General features: G+C 37.5%; 1 protein-coding gene across 2 annotated transcripts in view; it reads left to right on the top strand.

The window, feature by feature from the left end:
- Positions 1 to 16,790, top strand: part of POLR3G (RNA polymerase III subunit G) — a 42,057-nt gene that overhangs the window by 3,171 nt on the left and 22,096 nt on the right. For both annotated transcript variants that reach the window (XM_032335769.1, XM_032335768.1), the window contains exons 2-5: positions 4,002 to 4,151; positions 6,953 to 7,082; positions 12,212 to 12,268; positions 16,046 to 16,096. In XM_032335769.1, the coding sequence (XP_032191660.1) occupies positions 4,035 to 4,151; positions 6,953 to 7,082; positions 12,212 to 12,268; positions 16,046 to 16,096 (355 nt within the window). In that variant the 5' untranslated portion in view covers positions 4,002 to 4,034. The remainder of the gene's footprint in view (positions 1 to 4,001; positions 4,152 to 6,952; positions 7,083 to 12,211; positions 12,269 to 16,045; positions 16,097 to 16,790) is intronic.

The following is a 16,790-nucleotide window of genomic DNA, read 5'->3' as shown; positions in this document are numbered from 1 at the left end:
TGCGTGTCTTTAGGCAGTCAGCTAGCCTCTCAGGGCTGCACTTTCCTCTTTTACAAAATGCAAACTTTAATCTGAATCAGTGGTTCTTAATTTGGGCTACACATTGTAATCTCTGGGAAGGCTTTAAAAAGTCCTAAGACCTAAATCCCATCTCCAGAAATTGTGATTTTGTTGTTCTGGGGGGGAAGCCTGAGGTATGTTTTGTTTCGTTTTGTTTTTAAATTCTGATGATTCCAGGTCCTCAACCCACCTCTCTTTACTCCTCACTCCTTACCAACAACATGGCTCTCTTGTTCCTTGGACACTCCCAGCATGTAACTTCTTCCTCTGCACTTGATCTCCTTCTCTCTCTAATTATCTCTGCTTTGCCCCTCCCTCCTGTGGCTCACAGGCCTTCTCCAGGATGCTGCTCAGATTTATCCTCCAGAGAAATCCCTTCCTTCTGTGAAAAGCCACTACCATACTCCTATGTTGTTCTCTATCCCCTTACCATGAGTTCTTTTTCTTCAGCGCTGTATTGATCATTTTCTAGGGCTGCTCTCACATTTTACCACAAATTGGGTGGCTTACAACAACAGAAACTTATTCCCTTGCAGTTCTGGAGGTCCAAAGTCTGAAATCAGGATGTGAACAGGGTTCATTCTTTCTGACAACCTTGAGGAAAAATTTGCTCCCTGCCTCTCCTAGCTTGTAGAACATCCTGGCACTGTCTGGTGTTCCTGGCTTGTAACTGCAGCACCCTACTAGCCGCCTTTGTCTTCATATGGTGTTTTCCCGCTGTGCGTGTCTTTCTGCCCAGATTTCCCTCTTAGAAGGACGCCTATCATTGGAAGAGGGCTCACCCTGATTTGCTGTGACCTCATCTTAATGTGATTATATCTGCAAAGACTTTACTTCCAAATAAGGAAGGTCCCATTCACAGGTAGTGGGGGTTAGGAGTTCCAGCATATTTTGGGGGAGGGAGGGACACACAATTCAGCCCACGACAAGAATACACACATTATGTTACACGCTTACTTGTTTACATGTTTGTGTTCTTTCAGCTGCTGAAATACAAGCTCTTAGGACAGGGACACAATTTTATTCAAAGCTTTCTGGGTCCTGCCACAGTGCCTGGAATGCTCAATGCTGGTTGAATGAGTGACTCAGTGAAGTTGGTCTATAGGAAGTAGAGGAAGATTTGGATAATGAGGAAATGGGGAAAGTTGGTTAAAAAAAAAAGGGGGGGTGCGCCTGGGTGGCTCAGTGGGTTAAAGCCTCTGCTTTCAGCTCAGGTCATGATCCCATGGTCCTGGGATCGAGCCCTGCATCGGGCTCTCTGCTCAGCAGGAAGCCTGCTTCCTCCTCTCTCTGCCTGCCTCTCTGCCTACTGTGATCTCTGTCTGTCAAATAAATTAAAAAAAAAAAAAAAAAAAAAAGCCCTTTAGTCAAGAAGTTTGGGAGGGTGAAAAAAGGACAAGGTAGTGGTCAACTCAGAGGATTCCAAAGATTGAGACTTAGGCCTCATTTGTGAGCCATTTTTCCTGTGAGACAGTTACTGGAGTCCAAGAAATACGTCTCAGCTCTGCGAGAGAAGAAAATGAATGTGTCAGTTTCTCTAGGTATGGGACAAAAGACTCCTAATAGCCAAACTAAAAAGAGATGAATCTCTAGGCCAGAATACCATGTAATCATTAAGCGTGGCTCAAGAGCTAGGACTGATTTTTCTGTCAAGGGCAGTGTATTCACTACTGATAACAGTTTATATACCCAAAAGTGTTTAATAAATATGGAAGTGTAGAGGCAGTAGGGTTTGATATTTCTCAAGGGGTATTTCATCAAGCAGTGGTAGCTGGTAACTCTATTTTTAGGGTGAATTTTCCCAACTGATTCTTAGAGCCCACCTCCAAAGATTCTGGTGTAAGGTTGAATACTTGAGGATCACTTGAGATTCTGTTTATTTAACAAGTTCCCCAGGTAATTCTTATGATCAGGTGTTTTGGGAAATGTTACCCAGAATTCTTCTTAATCTTTATTTCATAGCAAATCCCAGATTGGAAGTAAGCCCATGGTCTCAACCATGCCTCCTGGGCTCCCACACTTCATTTCTTAGAGTAAAGGTGTGTCTTTCTGCTCAGCAGTTTTCATACTTGGGAAACCTGCTTTGTGTGGGCTCAGTGTATGTTTGGGTGACTCAGCAAATGAAACACAGCCATTTGGATATTCTCCCCTTCTTTGAACAGATGGAATGAGCCTGATTATTAAAATAAGCACCTTTCCCGTATAACTTGTGCTTCATTGTAACGAAATAGTGAATGAGGGAAATTGATTCCTGATAGAATTCCAATTAGTAGATATGGAAAGAATAGAATTACAGTACATAATGGAATGATGAATTTAGACTATAATCATCAATGACTACTAAAATCATTAGGTAGAAACTGATGGGGAAGTTTGTACTAGATGAAACAGACTGATAGTACCTGAACCCACTCACCAGAGAACATCACCGAGAGAGAGTTAGTTCATGTGCATCCTGATGTGATGCAGTCGGAAGAACAGAGCATCTCTTTTAAGTCTTCTTGCAAAAAATTTAACTCAAATTTGAGTAAACGTCTAGCTCACCTATTTAGAAAATACAGGGGCTAGAGGAATGTATTAAGCCACATCTCATAGATTCAGTTCCTCAGATTCAGAAATGGGAGAATGTATAGCATTGCTACTTTCAAACTGTGGACTGCATACCAGCGGCCCTGGTATCCCCAGAGAGCTTGTTAGAAATGCAGGTTCTCGGCCAAATGAAAGACTCCGCATTTTAACAAGATCCTAGGTAATTCTCGTGTGCCTTAAATTTGGAGAAGCATTGTCCAGGAAATGACCTCATGTTTTCAACAAATAATGGGAAGGAAGAAAGAGAGAGGGACTGTTGAGTGGTATGGATATATTACTGCTTTGTTGGGCTTGCAGGATTGAATGATGTATCAGTGGGAAAAGAGATTTAGAGGATGTGTGTTATAATCATCACTACAGTCGAATGCAGACTTGTAATGAAAAAGCCTTGGTTTAGGGACCCCTGTTAATATGCTGCCAGCTCACTTCTCACTCTATAGTATAACCATGTTTCTGTGCTCGCTTCGGCAGCACATATATAGTATAACCATGTTTCAGACAATTCAGAAATTCAATGCAAAACTTGAGTACGTGAATCTCTGCCATCCCCAGAGTTGAAAAGAGTACAGGTTTTTTGTTTTGTTTAATTTTAAATTATTTATTTTTTTCAGCATAACAGTATTCATTGTTTTTGTACCACACCCAGTGCTCCATGTAATCCGTGCCCTCTCTAATACCCACCACTTGGTTCCCCCAACCTCCCACCCCCCACCCCTTTAAAACCCTCAGATTGTTTTTCAGAGTCCTCTGAAAAGAGTACAGTAATTGTGCCTTTAATTTAATTTTTTTTTTTTTTTTTTGCTTGGACACACTTCAGAATCTTAATGAGCCTGTTCCCATTTCTAAAAGGACATTAGATTAAATCTCAAGGATTTTTACCAATACTCAAATTCTAGGATAAATAAATCATTTAAAAATCTCAATGTATATGACTAAGGATAGTGTATGTGACTAAGGATAGTCTTCACGTTGAATGTAAAAGCAAGTCTGTCTGTCTTCATCAGCTAGACCTTTCTTGTCCACGCTTTTCACAAAGGTCTGAGATCTTGATGCCAAATCACAGAGGGGTGGAGAGAACTACATCAGCTGGTTGTACAGTGGTCCAGGCAATGTCTCAGAGGAGCCCCAGGGTCAGCTGTTCACGTGGGGCCGAGGTGAGGTAGTTGAGGCCATCCTCATATCACCTGCCAGGCATGACTAGGTGTGAGGGGTCCAGAAATTAGTCTTTCCTGTTTCTTTCTTTACAAGTTTTCCTTTCCAGAAGCATTTTAAATTGGCCGTGCTACTTAACGGGCAGAGTTTTATATTTTGCTTTAAAATGTTGGTTTCCTTTTTTACATGATGTCTTTCAGAATTTACCCACTTCTCTGGTATAACGAATTCTGATGGCTGGGAATAAAGGACGTGGACGTGCAGCTTATACCTTTAATATTGAGGCCGTTGGGTTTAGCAGAGGTGAAAAGTTACCTGATGTAGTATTGAAACCACCTCCTCTATTTCCCGTAAGTACATTAAAAGTGGATTTCTCATGGTTCTTTCATGTTTTAAAGAACATTAAAATTCTATATAGGACTGAATAGAGGATACCATTATAAAATCTTAAATGTAAGAAAGCCAAAAAGAGTGTGCTTTGCTGCTGCTGTTCTTCCCTGAACCTCTTTCTGATTTTTAACACGGCTTTCTTAAAACACAGAAAAAACTGTACTCACCTTTCCTTAAATATACTCAGCCCTGTGTGAACGAAGAAAGAATTTTTTTTAATTCCTGCATCTTCTATTGCTGTTTCTGATGTATTCCAACATCAAAATAATATTTTTGAATGTCAGGTTAGATTTTACAATGGTCCCCAATGGTCCTCACTCTACCAGACTTTCACTTAATGATTTTCTTTTCTTTTCTTATCTTATCTTATCTTATCATATAGCTATAGAATTTGATTTTACTCCCTAGAATACCATTCAGTCTACTATTCCCTACTCCACTTTTTTTTCCACTTAATGATTTTCTTATCTTATATCTATAGAATTTGATTTTATTCCCTAGAATACCATTCAGTCTACTATTCCCTAATCCAGTTTTTTTTTGCTTATTTCTCTATTTTTTGAAAGTCAATTTGAATTTTGTTGCTGTTTCTCAACATCTAAGTGTTCCTATTACATTTAGTGTTGCTTTTAAATTTAATGAGTATGCTCATTAAATTAAACTTAATTGGCATAATATTTAATGCTTTCACTTTGCATTTAGTTTAAAACCTAAGCTAACATTTCCAGGTATGTATGTGTTACAGTATTAAAAAAATGAAAAATCATAAATAACCATATACCTCTCAATCCAGAAATCTTTCCCCTATATCAAAAGGGAAAAGTCACTTGTCAAAAGAATTATGTAAGTAGAGTACCCTGAACAAATGTATCTAGGGATCTACATGTCTTACACAGGGAGTCTCTACTTTTTGTTCTTGGTATTTTCCCTTTTTGATATTTAGTAAAACAGTAAACATCCCATGCGGAGGCATAATGTCACTTTATACATTGATTTTTTTTTTTTTTAAGATTTTATTTATTTGACAGAGAGATCACAAGTAGGCATAGAGGCAGACGGGGGTGGGGGGGTAGGAAGCAGGCTCCCTGCTGAGCAGAGAGCCCGATGCGGGGCTCCATCCCAGGACCCTGGGATCATGACCTGAGCTGGAAGAAGAGGCTTTAACCCACTGAGCCACCCAGGCACCCCTACATTGATTTCTTTTAAAACAAGCTCTTCTGCATGTGTGAGGATACTTCTAAACACCAGGAATATTAGGACATGTTGTTTTATACTTGGAATAAAATTAAAATTCCTTACTGCTGGCAAACTGGCTCTGTTTGATATGGCCTTGCTGGTGTCTCTCTAACTTTTCTCATCACCAACCTTCTCTCTCCCTAGCCATCATGGCCTCCTTGTTCTCTCAGACATTATCCTGTGCTGGTTTCCCTGACTAGAGCCATCTGTTGTTCTCAAGTCTTTCCATGATGGCTTCCTAATTTTTTCCAGAGCTCTGCCCAAACATGACTTCCTGAGAGGTCATGTGTGCTTACCATGTTTAGACCAACTACCTCCAGCCTGCATGTACTCTGTCCATCACTCTTTCCTCTACCCAGCTTGTTTTCATGCCACTAATCTCTATCTGAAATTGTGTATTTCCTCATTGTTTACTTACATCTTGTGTTTTTCTCCCCTAGAATGTAAAATCCATAAGGGCAGGAAGTTTGATTAGTTCATCATGGTGTCTCTTGTTGTCTGTGTCTGGCTTATTATATAGTAAGCCCTCAATAAATAGTTGTAGAATGAATGAATACATTCAGAGTGAAATTTTGAAAATGTATCCTATACTTAGCTCTGATAATGTCTTTTTTTTTTTTAAGAAATGTCTTTACTGTATACCCGGAGGCCCCACAATTTAATAAACATATGTATTTTATGAATATACATACATATATCCATATATGTGCATGTGTGTAATTCTTTAAAATTGAAGGCATAGAGAGGCACCTGGGTGGCTGTCATTTGGGCATCTGACTCTTGATTTCAGCCCAGGTTATGATCTCAGGGTCTTGGGATCAAACGCTAAGTCAAGCTCTGCTCTGAATATGGAACCTGCTTGGGATTCTCTCTCCTTCTCCCTCTGTATCTCCCCACCCCCACATATCCATATACGTGTGTTCTCTTTTTGTCTAAAAAAAAAAAAAAAAATTGAAAATGTAAATTCAGATTCCTGCTTTGTCATTTACATGTCATATGAGCTTAGAGATTGTTCACTTCTCAATTTATTTACTGTCAAAGGGAAAATATTGATGATACTTAATTGGGATCATGGATGTTGTATATTGAGGACATCCTGGTCAGAGTAACCACTTGCTAAATAACAGCTGCTACTTTTATTCTTTTTTTTTTTTTTTTTAAGCTACTGCTTCCACTAATACCACCACTACTAATTGAGATTAATAGGAAACTAAAGCAGTTGCTGTCATTTGGGTGCCTTGACTTCTAAACTATGTAATCATGGTCAACAGACTATTTAATAAAATATCTGTTGGTGTGGTCAGAGGAAAATTAAGCATCTTTCTTTCCTACCTCTAAAATAAGAGCAAGGTAGGAAATGGGCTAAAAGGTTAAAAAGATGACAAAAGTTCAACATCTTTTGAGCTGATTATAAAACTTAAAATCTGTAAGATGTAGTTTTTCAATAAAACTGACATTTTCCAGATTATAGACAAAAAGGATATTTAAAAACTTAATTTATTAAAAAAAATTGTCTCTTAAAAAGGATACAGATTATAAACCAGTGCCACTGAAAGCAGGAGAGGGTGAAGATTATATGCTGGCCTTGAAACAGGAGTTGAGAGAAACTATGAAAAGAATGCCTTATTACATAGAAACACCTGAAGAAAAACAAGGTGGGTAGTAGAATCTTTGATTATGTGGCTGAATGGATACAGATGAAATAATGTTTCTATATAAGATACAAAGGTCAGTTAATGCATTTAATGGTTGATGGATTTAGTTCAGTCAGAAATTATCCACTACCTGGAAAAGCATACTTAATGTTGATTTAAGAAAAAATGTATTTTAAACTTTTTGATATTTTATTTTTAAAATTAACTTTCAAGAGAAATTTTATGCATTTGGTGAAAATTTTGAGAAACAAAAATATTAAAAAATAAAAGTTACCTATAATGCATATGTCTAGGGATCTATTAATATTGTATTGTATATTCTGGATTTTTTTTCTTTTATATGGGTATTCTTTTTATAAAATTGTATTCATGGTCTTTGTATCTTCCTTTTCTACACAATAGCAAGTTATTAGCCTTTTCACATATCCTTAGTATTCTTTTTTCTTTTTTAAAGATTTTATGTATTTATTTGACAGACAGAGATCATAAGTAGGCAGAGAGGCAGGTAGAGAGAGAGAGAGGAGGAAGCAGGCTCTCTGCTGAGCAGAGAGCCCAATGCGGGGCTCCATCCCAGGACCCTGAAATTATGACCCGAGCCAAAGGCAGAGGCTTTAACCCACTGAGCCACCCAGGCGCCCCTATCCTTAGTATTCTTGGAAATTTTAATGACTTTGTGGTATTTCATTGTGTGTATATAACATTATTTATTGTGAGTAGTTGCCTGCTATTAGATTTAAAGTGGGTTTTTTGCTCATATATATATATAATGCAATGATTATTATCCTTTATATCATTCTCTGATTATTTAATATTTTGATTAAAACTTTTAAAAGCCTTGACTATATTTTGGCTTATTATTTCTATATCAGACATAATAGGAAGCATCAAGCATGTACTCATTGGTTATACCAAGGACAAAGGGGAGAAATTACAGCTGGAGAAGGCTTGACAGTCTCAGACAGGGAGTGGGAAGTGGTTTTAGAGGAAGAGAACCCATTCCTGAGTAGTTATTTAGCACAGTAGATCTATATTGATTTTCAGTTTCTGCCCTTGAATGATGAAATTAGAGAGATCGATATCATCCTTGAATTCCCAAAACATCATTAAAGAATGAGAAATTCATACAGTATCATCTCATTCCATTAGTATTAAAAATGCATTCCATTTTAACTCTGCATAAAAGACTTAGAACTAAGAGTCAAAAAGAAAGTCTCATATAGTAATATTATATGTGCTTATAATTATAAGAAGCATTTTAGACAAGTTCATTTAATTTTTCGAACATATGGCCTAAAATTGATATAATGGTTTCATAAGACATTTTTATCTCTAAAATACTGAATTTTTTTGGCTTTTATGATTATATTGCATGTTTTTATCTATTTGATTAAAAAATGAAATTAAAGCTCTCATTTTAAAGATTTTAAAAAGTAAGATTAAATGAACTAATAAACATTTATTCTTAGAAAAAATAATAGTGTATACTTTAATCTTTTTAAAATTATTGTTTTCTCTAGACCATGGAACAGATTAACCTAACTAAATATGATAATTATTAGAGCACAAGTCTAACTTACAAGTATGCCATTTTATTAAAGCCTACCCGTGAGTCTTTTAAACAGGGACATTAGGAACATTATTTTGTTGCTGGTTTCTGGGAGTGGTTGCCTTGTACCTGGATTAAGAGGCTCTTTATCTTTGATAATTGCACAAAGTATTTAAAAATACAAGGAATCTTTGTTTCTCTTTCTTTCTGGATAAAATGCTTGCATAGAATTCTTTGAATTGATACAAGTACATTCTCCTTCGAAATCTTCGTGTTTATTTTTCTTTTCTGTTGTAATGTGTTTTTAGAAAACTATAGTTGAAAATGAAGTTTTTAAGAAAAAACATACACATACATATGCATGTATAAAGGTTAATATAATACATATTGTAAATATATATGCTTATTTATGTGTATGTGTATACATATTTACAATGTTTATATACCATGCACACCACAAAGGAGAAAGAATTGGCCAGACTGAACAGAAGTATGCAACTGTCAGAGGGAGCTGTATTCTGGGTGGTGGTGTACCACTGTACCTTTGCCAACCTTATCCTATCACTCACCACCTACATGCTTTAGGAAAGAGAGACTTAGGGACTCATGTGAATAAATAAGGGTAAGAGGTTTCAAGGCTTCCTGGTAATTAAGTGACTAGTGGCTCAGGGTATTGAGTTTACAAAGAACCAAGGGCATAGAATAAAAATGTTTCTTGTTGTGATAGCTTCATAATTTGTTTATAATGTTCTTGGGTAGAATTATAGAAATGATTGGTATTTTCTTTACATGAAATTTATTATCTTTGTAACACTGATGAATATTATTACTTTAATGGATTACAGCTGCAAGGGTATATGGAGAGATAAATCTCCTGAACCACTCAAGGCCAATGAGGTAGCAACAGGAGTGATAGTTGTAATGGTTCTGTAAGCCACTTTTAGAATTTCAAAAGCTTAATAGAAATTATACATTTACCTGGGGCACCTGGATGGCTCAGTCATTAAGCATCTGCCTTCGACTCAGGTGATGATCCCAGGGTCCTGGGATTGAGCCCCACAACAGGCTAAACCTCTCCTGCTCCCCTGACTTGTGTTCCCTCTCTCGCTGTCTCTGTCAAATAAGTAAACTCTTTAAAAAATAAAATAAAATATGTAATTCAGTGGCTTTTAGTGTAGTTACAGAATTATGCAACCAACACTACTCTCTGATTTTTGGAACTTTTTCGTCATCCTGAAAGAAACCCTATCCCTGTTAGAATCACCCCTCATTCTCTTGCAACCACTAATCTGTTTTGTCTGTAGTGATTTGTCTGTTCTGGACATTTCATATAAATGACTCAGTCAGTGGAGCAGGCAGCTATTGATCTCGGCATTGTAAGTTCAAGCCCAACATTGGGTGTAGTGATTACTTAAAAATAAAATCTTTAGAAAAAAGGAATCATAAAATGTGTCCTTTTGTGCCTGGCTTCTTTAACTTAGTGTAATGTTTTCAGAATTCACTGATGGTACAACATGCTTCATTCCTTTTTATGGCTAAATAATATTCCATCATTTTATGTGCCACATTTTGTTTATCCATTTGCCAGTTGGTGGACATTTGGGTCAGTTCCACTTTGGAGCTATCACGATTTTTGCTGCTTTGAACATTTATGTACATGTTTTTGAGTGGACATGAAGTATTTCTGTTGGGTATTTATCTAGAATAATATGTTAACTCTATATTTAACATTTTGAGGACCTGCCAAACTGTTTTCCAAAGTGCTTGCACCATTTTTATTACCAACAATATATGAGGGTTCTAGTTTTTCCATACCCTTGCCTTTTGGTTATAGGCATTCTACTGGGTATAAAGTGGTGTCTCATTGTGGTTTTGATTTGAGTCTCCAAAATAACTATGACATTGAACATCTTATGTGCTTTTTTCCATGCATATCTTCTTAGGAGAAATGTCTGTTCAAATCCTTTACTTCTTTTTAACTGGATCTCAGTAGTTGGTTTTCAATATTGCTTATCTACAGTTTACTACTAAAGGTTAAATTTTTCCAAAATATGCAATCTGTTGTAGAGAAAATTTTAAAAATGCAAATCTGTCATCTGTGCTGACTTCTCTTTACAAATAAAAAGCTTGAGAGCAAGATTGAAATCAAGGGGCACCTGGGTGGCTCAGTGGGTTAAAGCCTCTGCCTTCAGCTCAAGTCATGATCCCAGGGTCCTGGGATCGAGCCCTGCATCAGGCTCTCTGCTTAGCAAGGAGCATGTTTCCCCTCGCCTCTCTCTGCCTACTTGTGATCCCTCTCTCTCTGTCAGATAAATAAATAAAATCTTTAAAAAAAAATACTGAAGTCAAAACAATTAAAACCTAGAAGAGCTTGGTTTCTTGGTCTCCCTGATCTACTATTTATTTTAGTTGTTTTTGTTTAACACTGTGCTGTTAGTATTATGTGGAATCCTGTTCTTAATATGGAAGAGAAATCAGTACATATTTGGGTCTTGCTTTTTACATTTGCATCATTTGTATTAACTTCCCTATTTCATGGCTATACTCCTAAACCACTTTCTGTGATGAACCTTGGTTTCAGGCTATGGCTTGGTGGTGTTGCTTGCCAACTTAAGTTGCTAGGAAAGAGTTAGGGCCCTCATTGAGGGAGTTTCTTCTGGCAAAGTGGACAAAGCAGATTTAAGAGCCAGTCCCATTTGGGGCAACTGCAGAAGGTCCCTGCAAAATTGTCAGTAGTTGGCAAGGAAGACTTGAAGCTTGCTCATTCATACCCCCTCATGTCCAAACTTAGCTACTCCTACCCTTTTCCCCATTCTCCTCCTCACTGGATTGTGAAGAGTAGCTCATTGAGAAGCCTAACTGTGTATTAATGTGTATATCAAGCCCTGGAGGTGAGCATACAGCTCTCCATCTCCACGTAGGTAGTTAATAAATCCCAGTTAAACAAGATTTTAAGAGTGGGAGCTGGAGGCTAATGTCACAAGAAGACTTTCTTGCCTGTATATGTAAGTAGCTTCCTGACCTGGCTTTGGGCTTTTGCGAATATTCTCAGAGGTAAGTCAGGTTGTCTGATTCTGAACACTGTGTTAGGGTTTAGCTCTCTGCTCACCCCCAGCCATTCGTACCCATTTGCTTCTTGCAATGGGTCCCTCAAACTTGTAATATTTATTGAACTTTTCAATAGGTGTTCAGGAACACATTATGTACAAATATAGGAAATTCCCTATGTGTGAAATAAAAGTTGTTTTTTGGGGTTTGTTTTGTTTTGTTTTTAAATTATTTATTTATTTACTTATTTAGCAGAGAGAGAGAGAAAGAGAGAGAGAGAACAAGCACAAGCAGGGGGAATGGCAGAGGGAGAGGGAGAAGCAGGATCCCCACTGAACAGGGAACGTGGTTTAGGGCTCTATCCCAGGACCCTGGGATCATGATCTGAACCAAAGGCAGACACTTAACCAACTGAGCCACCCAGGGACCCTGAAATAAAAGATGTATCTGCTGTTTTTAGTTATGGCTTAGGAGTGGCTGAAGTTCAGGCTTATTCTTGACTTCTCTAATGAACACTTTCTTGTCTTTTTTCTAGATATTGAAAGATATAGTAAAAGATACATGAAGGTGTACAAAGAGGAATGGATACCAGGTAATTATAAAAGTGAGAGTATTAAAATAATGTTTAAAGTTTATCTCCCTACCCCATATTTTTTTAGGGAAATTTTTCTATTTTCACCATAGGAATTAATGCTATAGGAAAATAGCCTGGTTCCTTTCCTGTAATTAATTAGTAATGTATATCCTTTGAAAACTAGGATATTTCCTTATATTATAACAAGGAAGAGTTGAAGTGATTTTGAAGTTCTTATTTATTTATTTATTTATGTGACACAGAGAGAAGTCACAAGTAGACAGAGAGGCAGACAGAGATAGAGAAGGGAAGCAGGCTCCCCACTGAGCAGAGAGCCTGATATGGGCCTCAGTGCCAGGACCCTGAGATCATGACCTGAGCCGAAGGCAGAGGCTTAACTGAGCCACCCAGGTGCCCGATTTTAAAGTTCTTAAGATACTTTTTTATAAAATAGGACTTGCCAAACCCATTTGGGCTTTCCGTTTCCATTTGCTACAATTACAGTTTTAATCTACAGTACCAGTAATACTTCTGTGTTTGTGAGTGATTTTACAGCTTTTGAGGAGAAAACAAGACTAGTTAAAGGACATTTTTAAGTCATGCTCGTGGATCTTCCTTTCTGTCAAGCACACAGAGACTATTTTTATTTGTTAAGATACCTTTTCAATAGAACCATAGCTAAGAGAGTGTTTTTCAGTGTTCACAAATTTTCCTTAAGCACAGGCAAGATGGAAGAAGCTAGATAGATTTCATCCAGCTCATTCATTTTGCAGATAAAGAAACATTGCCATAGAAATGGAGTGATTTATCTGGGTGACTTGTTAAGTACGACTAGAACCCAGGTCTTCTCATTTTTAACTTACTTCCCTTTGACTTCTGTTCTTGGTGTTTTGTGGAAACTGTCTTTATGGAAGAGCATAAATGGCATTTACCAGCATTATTGCTTGCACGGGTTATAGTGATCTTTCCAGGGTAGATCATTGATAAGGTTGGATTCCCCTTGAACACTCTCCTATCTCCTGTCTCAGATCTTTCACATCTGCCACATCATAAATATTCATTTCCTGAATGATTCTCTTTACATACCTTTTCGTGATCATCTGTGACTCACTTATAAAAGCAGAAATAGATTCAAAGCCAAATTTAGTAGTTCAGGTAAAATAGCTTGAGATACAAATGCTTTCTGCGAACTACACTGAGCTTTTCTTGAAAGGCAGTATTTTTTTAAATCTATTTTCATGTTGTTTCATTTTTCTAATTAGTTCTGTGCTTCAAAATGTAAAGAAACTGGGATGCCTGGGTGGCCCAGTTAGTTGAGCATCTGAATCTTGGTTTTGGGATATAGCCCCACATAGGGCTCCATACTCAGTGAGGAATGCTTCCTGCTCATGTGTCCTCTTTCTCTCTAAAATGAATAAATAATTCTTTTTTAAAAATTGGAATAAAGTGACTAATTAGAGGAATTGTATAGCTAATTCAAGGCAAAAAAATTTTGTTAAAGATTACTTATTTATTTGAGAGAAAGTGTGTAGCGGATAAGGCAGAGGGAGAGAGAGAGAAAATCTCAAGCAGACTCCCCACAAGGCTCAATCTCACCCACAACCCTGAGATCATGACCTGAGCTGAAATCAAGAACCTGAGGCTCAAGTGACTGAGCCCCCCAGGGGCCCCCAGGCAAAATTATTTCTTAAAGAGAATTACTTTTCCTTCGCTATTTATATTTTTAATTATAAAGTTTTTGGATAATTTTTAGAATTGTTTATTTAATTTTGCACATGTTGGGATTGTGGTCACATATTTTAACTTTTGAAAAAACAATTCCTTATTTTGCAAGATATACATGTCACTATAGAAAACTTACAAAATACAGCAGAGTCAAATAATAAATAATATGTAAGAAAAGCAGCTGTAATCTTAACATCCACAAAGAATTATTGTCATATTTTGTTCAGAACCTAGATGTTTCCCGGCACAAATATTAAATATATAAAAATATATGTTAGGTTTATTTTTTAATGGGATTCTATACTATTTTAGAAACTTTTTATCAAACAGTATTTTATGAGTAACTTCATAAAAATTTTCTTACATTATTTTTCTTGTTATGAAAATTTCTGTATTTAAGATTGATTAGATAAATACTATGTAGCTATTGAAGGAATGTCATAGAAATTTTATAGCACTATTAGAAAGTTGGGTTTTTTTTTTTTAAGTTTATTTATTTATTTATTTATTTATTTATTTTTATTTTTATTTTTAAGATTTTTTATTTATTTATTTGACAGAGAGAGATCACAAGTAGATGGAGAGGCAGACAGAGAGAGAGAGAGAGAGGGAAGCAGGCTCCCTGCTGAGCAGAGAGCCCGATGCAGGACTCGATCCCAGGACCCTGAGATCATGACCTGAGCTGAAGGCAGCGGCTTAACCCACTGAGCCACCCAGGCGCCCTAAGTTTATTTATTTTTTTAATGATCTCTGCATTCCATGTGGGACCGAACTCACAATCCTAAGATCAGAGTCACATGCTGTACTGACTGAGCCAGCCAGATGCCCCAGAGTTGTTTTTATTTTTTAAAGATTTTATTTATTTATTTGATACAGTTTGAGAGAGAGAGAGGGAGCACAAGCAGGGGAACTGCCTGCCAAGGGAGAGGGAGAACCAGAAACTCTACTGAGCTAGAAGCCCGATGCAGGACTTGATCTAGGACCCTGACTGAGTTCATGACCCAAGAGGAAGGCAGATGCTTAACCGACTAAGCCACCCAGGCGCCCCACCTCCCAATTTTTTAAATGAAATTTTCTTCTTCATAGGAGAAAATATGTTACTATTATATTTTGATTCCCAAGCCAAATCTGTACAGTCAGATATTAGGAAATTTTATTTTCATTGCAGAAGCAACAGTGATGTCATTTATTCTTTTTAAAGATTTATTTTTTTATTTGAGAGGGGGCTGGATAGAGAGAGAGGGAGAGAGAATCTTGGGCCCTGATCCAGGATTCAATCTCACAACCCTCAGATCATGACTTGAGCTGAAACCAAGAATTCGGTGCTTAACCTACTGAGCCACCCAGATGACCCCGTCATATCCTTTGTTTTTTGTTGTTGGGGTGGTGGTTTTTTAAAAAATATTTCATTTCTTTATTTGAGAGAGAAAGAGAGAGAGAGAACATGAGCAAGGAGAGGAGCAGAGAGAGAGGCACAAGCAGACTCCCCGCTGAGCATTGAGCCCAGCTCGGGGCTCAATTCCAGAACCCTGATATCACAACCTGAGTTGAAGTCAGATGATTTACTGAATGAGCCACCCAGGTGCTCCTGTCATGTCCTTTTTTTTTTTTTTTTTTAAGATTTTATTTATTTGACAGACAGAGATCACAAGTAGACAGAGAGGCAGGCAGAAAGAGAGGGGGAAACAGGCTCCCCGCTACCCTGGGATCATGACCCGAGCTGAAGGCAGAGGCTTTAACCCACTGAGCCACCCAGGTGCCCCCTCTCATGTCCTTTAAAATAGTCATGTTGGGGCGCCTGGGTGGCTCAGTGGGTTAAGCTGCTGCCTTCGGCTCAGGTCATGATCTCAGGGTCCTGGGATCGAGTCCCGCATCGGGCTCTCTGCTCAGCAGGGAGCCTGCTTCCCTCTCTCTCTGCCTGCCTCTCCGACTACTTGTGATTTCTCTCTGTCAAAAAAAATAAATAAATAAAATAAAATAAAATAAAATAAAATAGTCATGTTGAGTGAGTGCTGCTAATCCCGAAGGGGAATTTCTGTTTTTGTATCTTTTTTTCTTTTGTACATGCAGATTGGAGAAGACTCCCAAGAGAAATGATGCCAAGGAAGAAGTGCAAAAAAGGTACATTGACTAATGTAATAATCCAGGTTAAAAAAAGTTATTGCTCAAATTCTATTTATTGAATTATCAATCTGAAGTTACACTCAGTGTTCTGAATGCTTTTCCTTAAAATATATTTAGCATTTGGTTATTTTGTTAAAAGTTTTTGTTGTCGATTTTCATTTCGATTTGGTTTGTTTAGTTGTTTTTCCTTTCTTTAATTATGGAATTTTGATGTGCCAAGAAAGACTTTTCAAGTATATAAACAATTTTTTAAATTAAATTAAATTTTTTTTTGAGTGTTCCAAAATTCATTGTTTATGTACCACACCCAGTGCTCCATGCAATAGGTGCCCTTCATAATACCCACCACTGGGCTCACCCAACCCTCCAACCCCCTCTCCTCCAAAACCCTCATTTTGTTTCTCAGAGTCCACAGTCTCTCATGGTCTCCCCCTCTGATTTCCCCCAATTCATTTCTCCTCTCCTTCTCCCAGTGTCCTCCATGTTATTCCTTATGCTCCACAAGTAAGTGAAACCATGTGATAATTGACTCTCTCCACTTGACTTAGTCCACTCAGCATAATCTCTTCCAGTCCTATCCATGTTGATACAAAAGTTGGGTATTCATCCTTTCTGATGGAGGCATAATACTCCATTGTATATATGGACCATATCTTCCTTATCCATTCGTCCATTGAAGGTCATCTTGGTT

The sequence above is a fragment of the Mustela erminea genome, chromosome 3 (genome assembly GCF_009829155.1).
Source record: "Mustela erminea isolate mMusErm1 chromosome 3, mMusErm1.Pri, whole genome shotgun sequence".
Taxonomy (NCBI): Eukaryota; Metazoa; Chordata; class Mammalia; order Carnivora; family Mustelidae; genus Mustela; species Mustela erminea.
The sequence above is the reverse complement of the archived record's forward strand: the minus strand, read 5'-3'. Positions and strand labels throughout refer to the sequence as shown.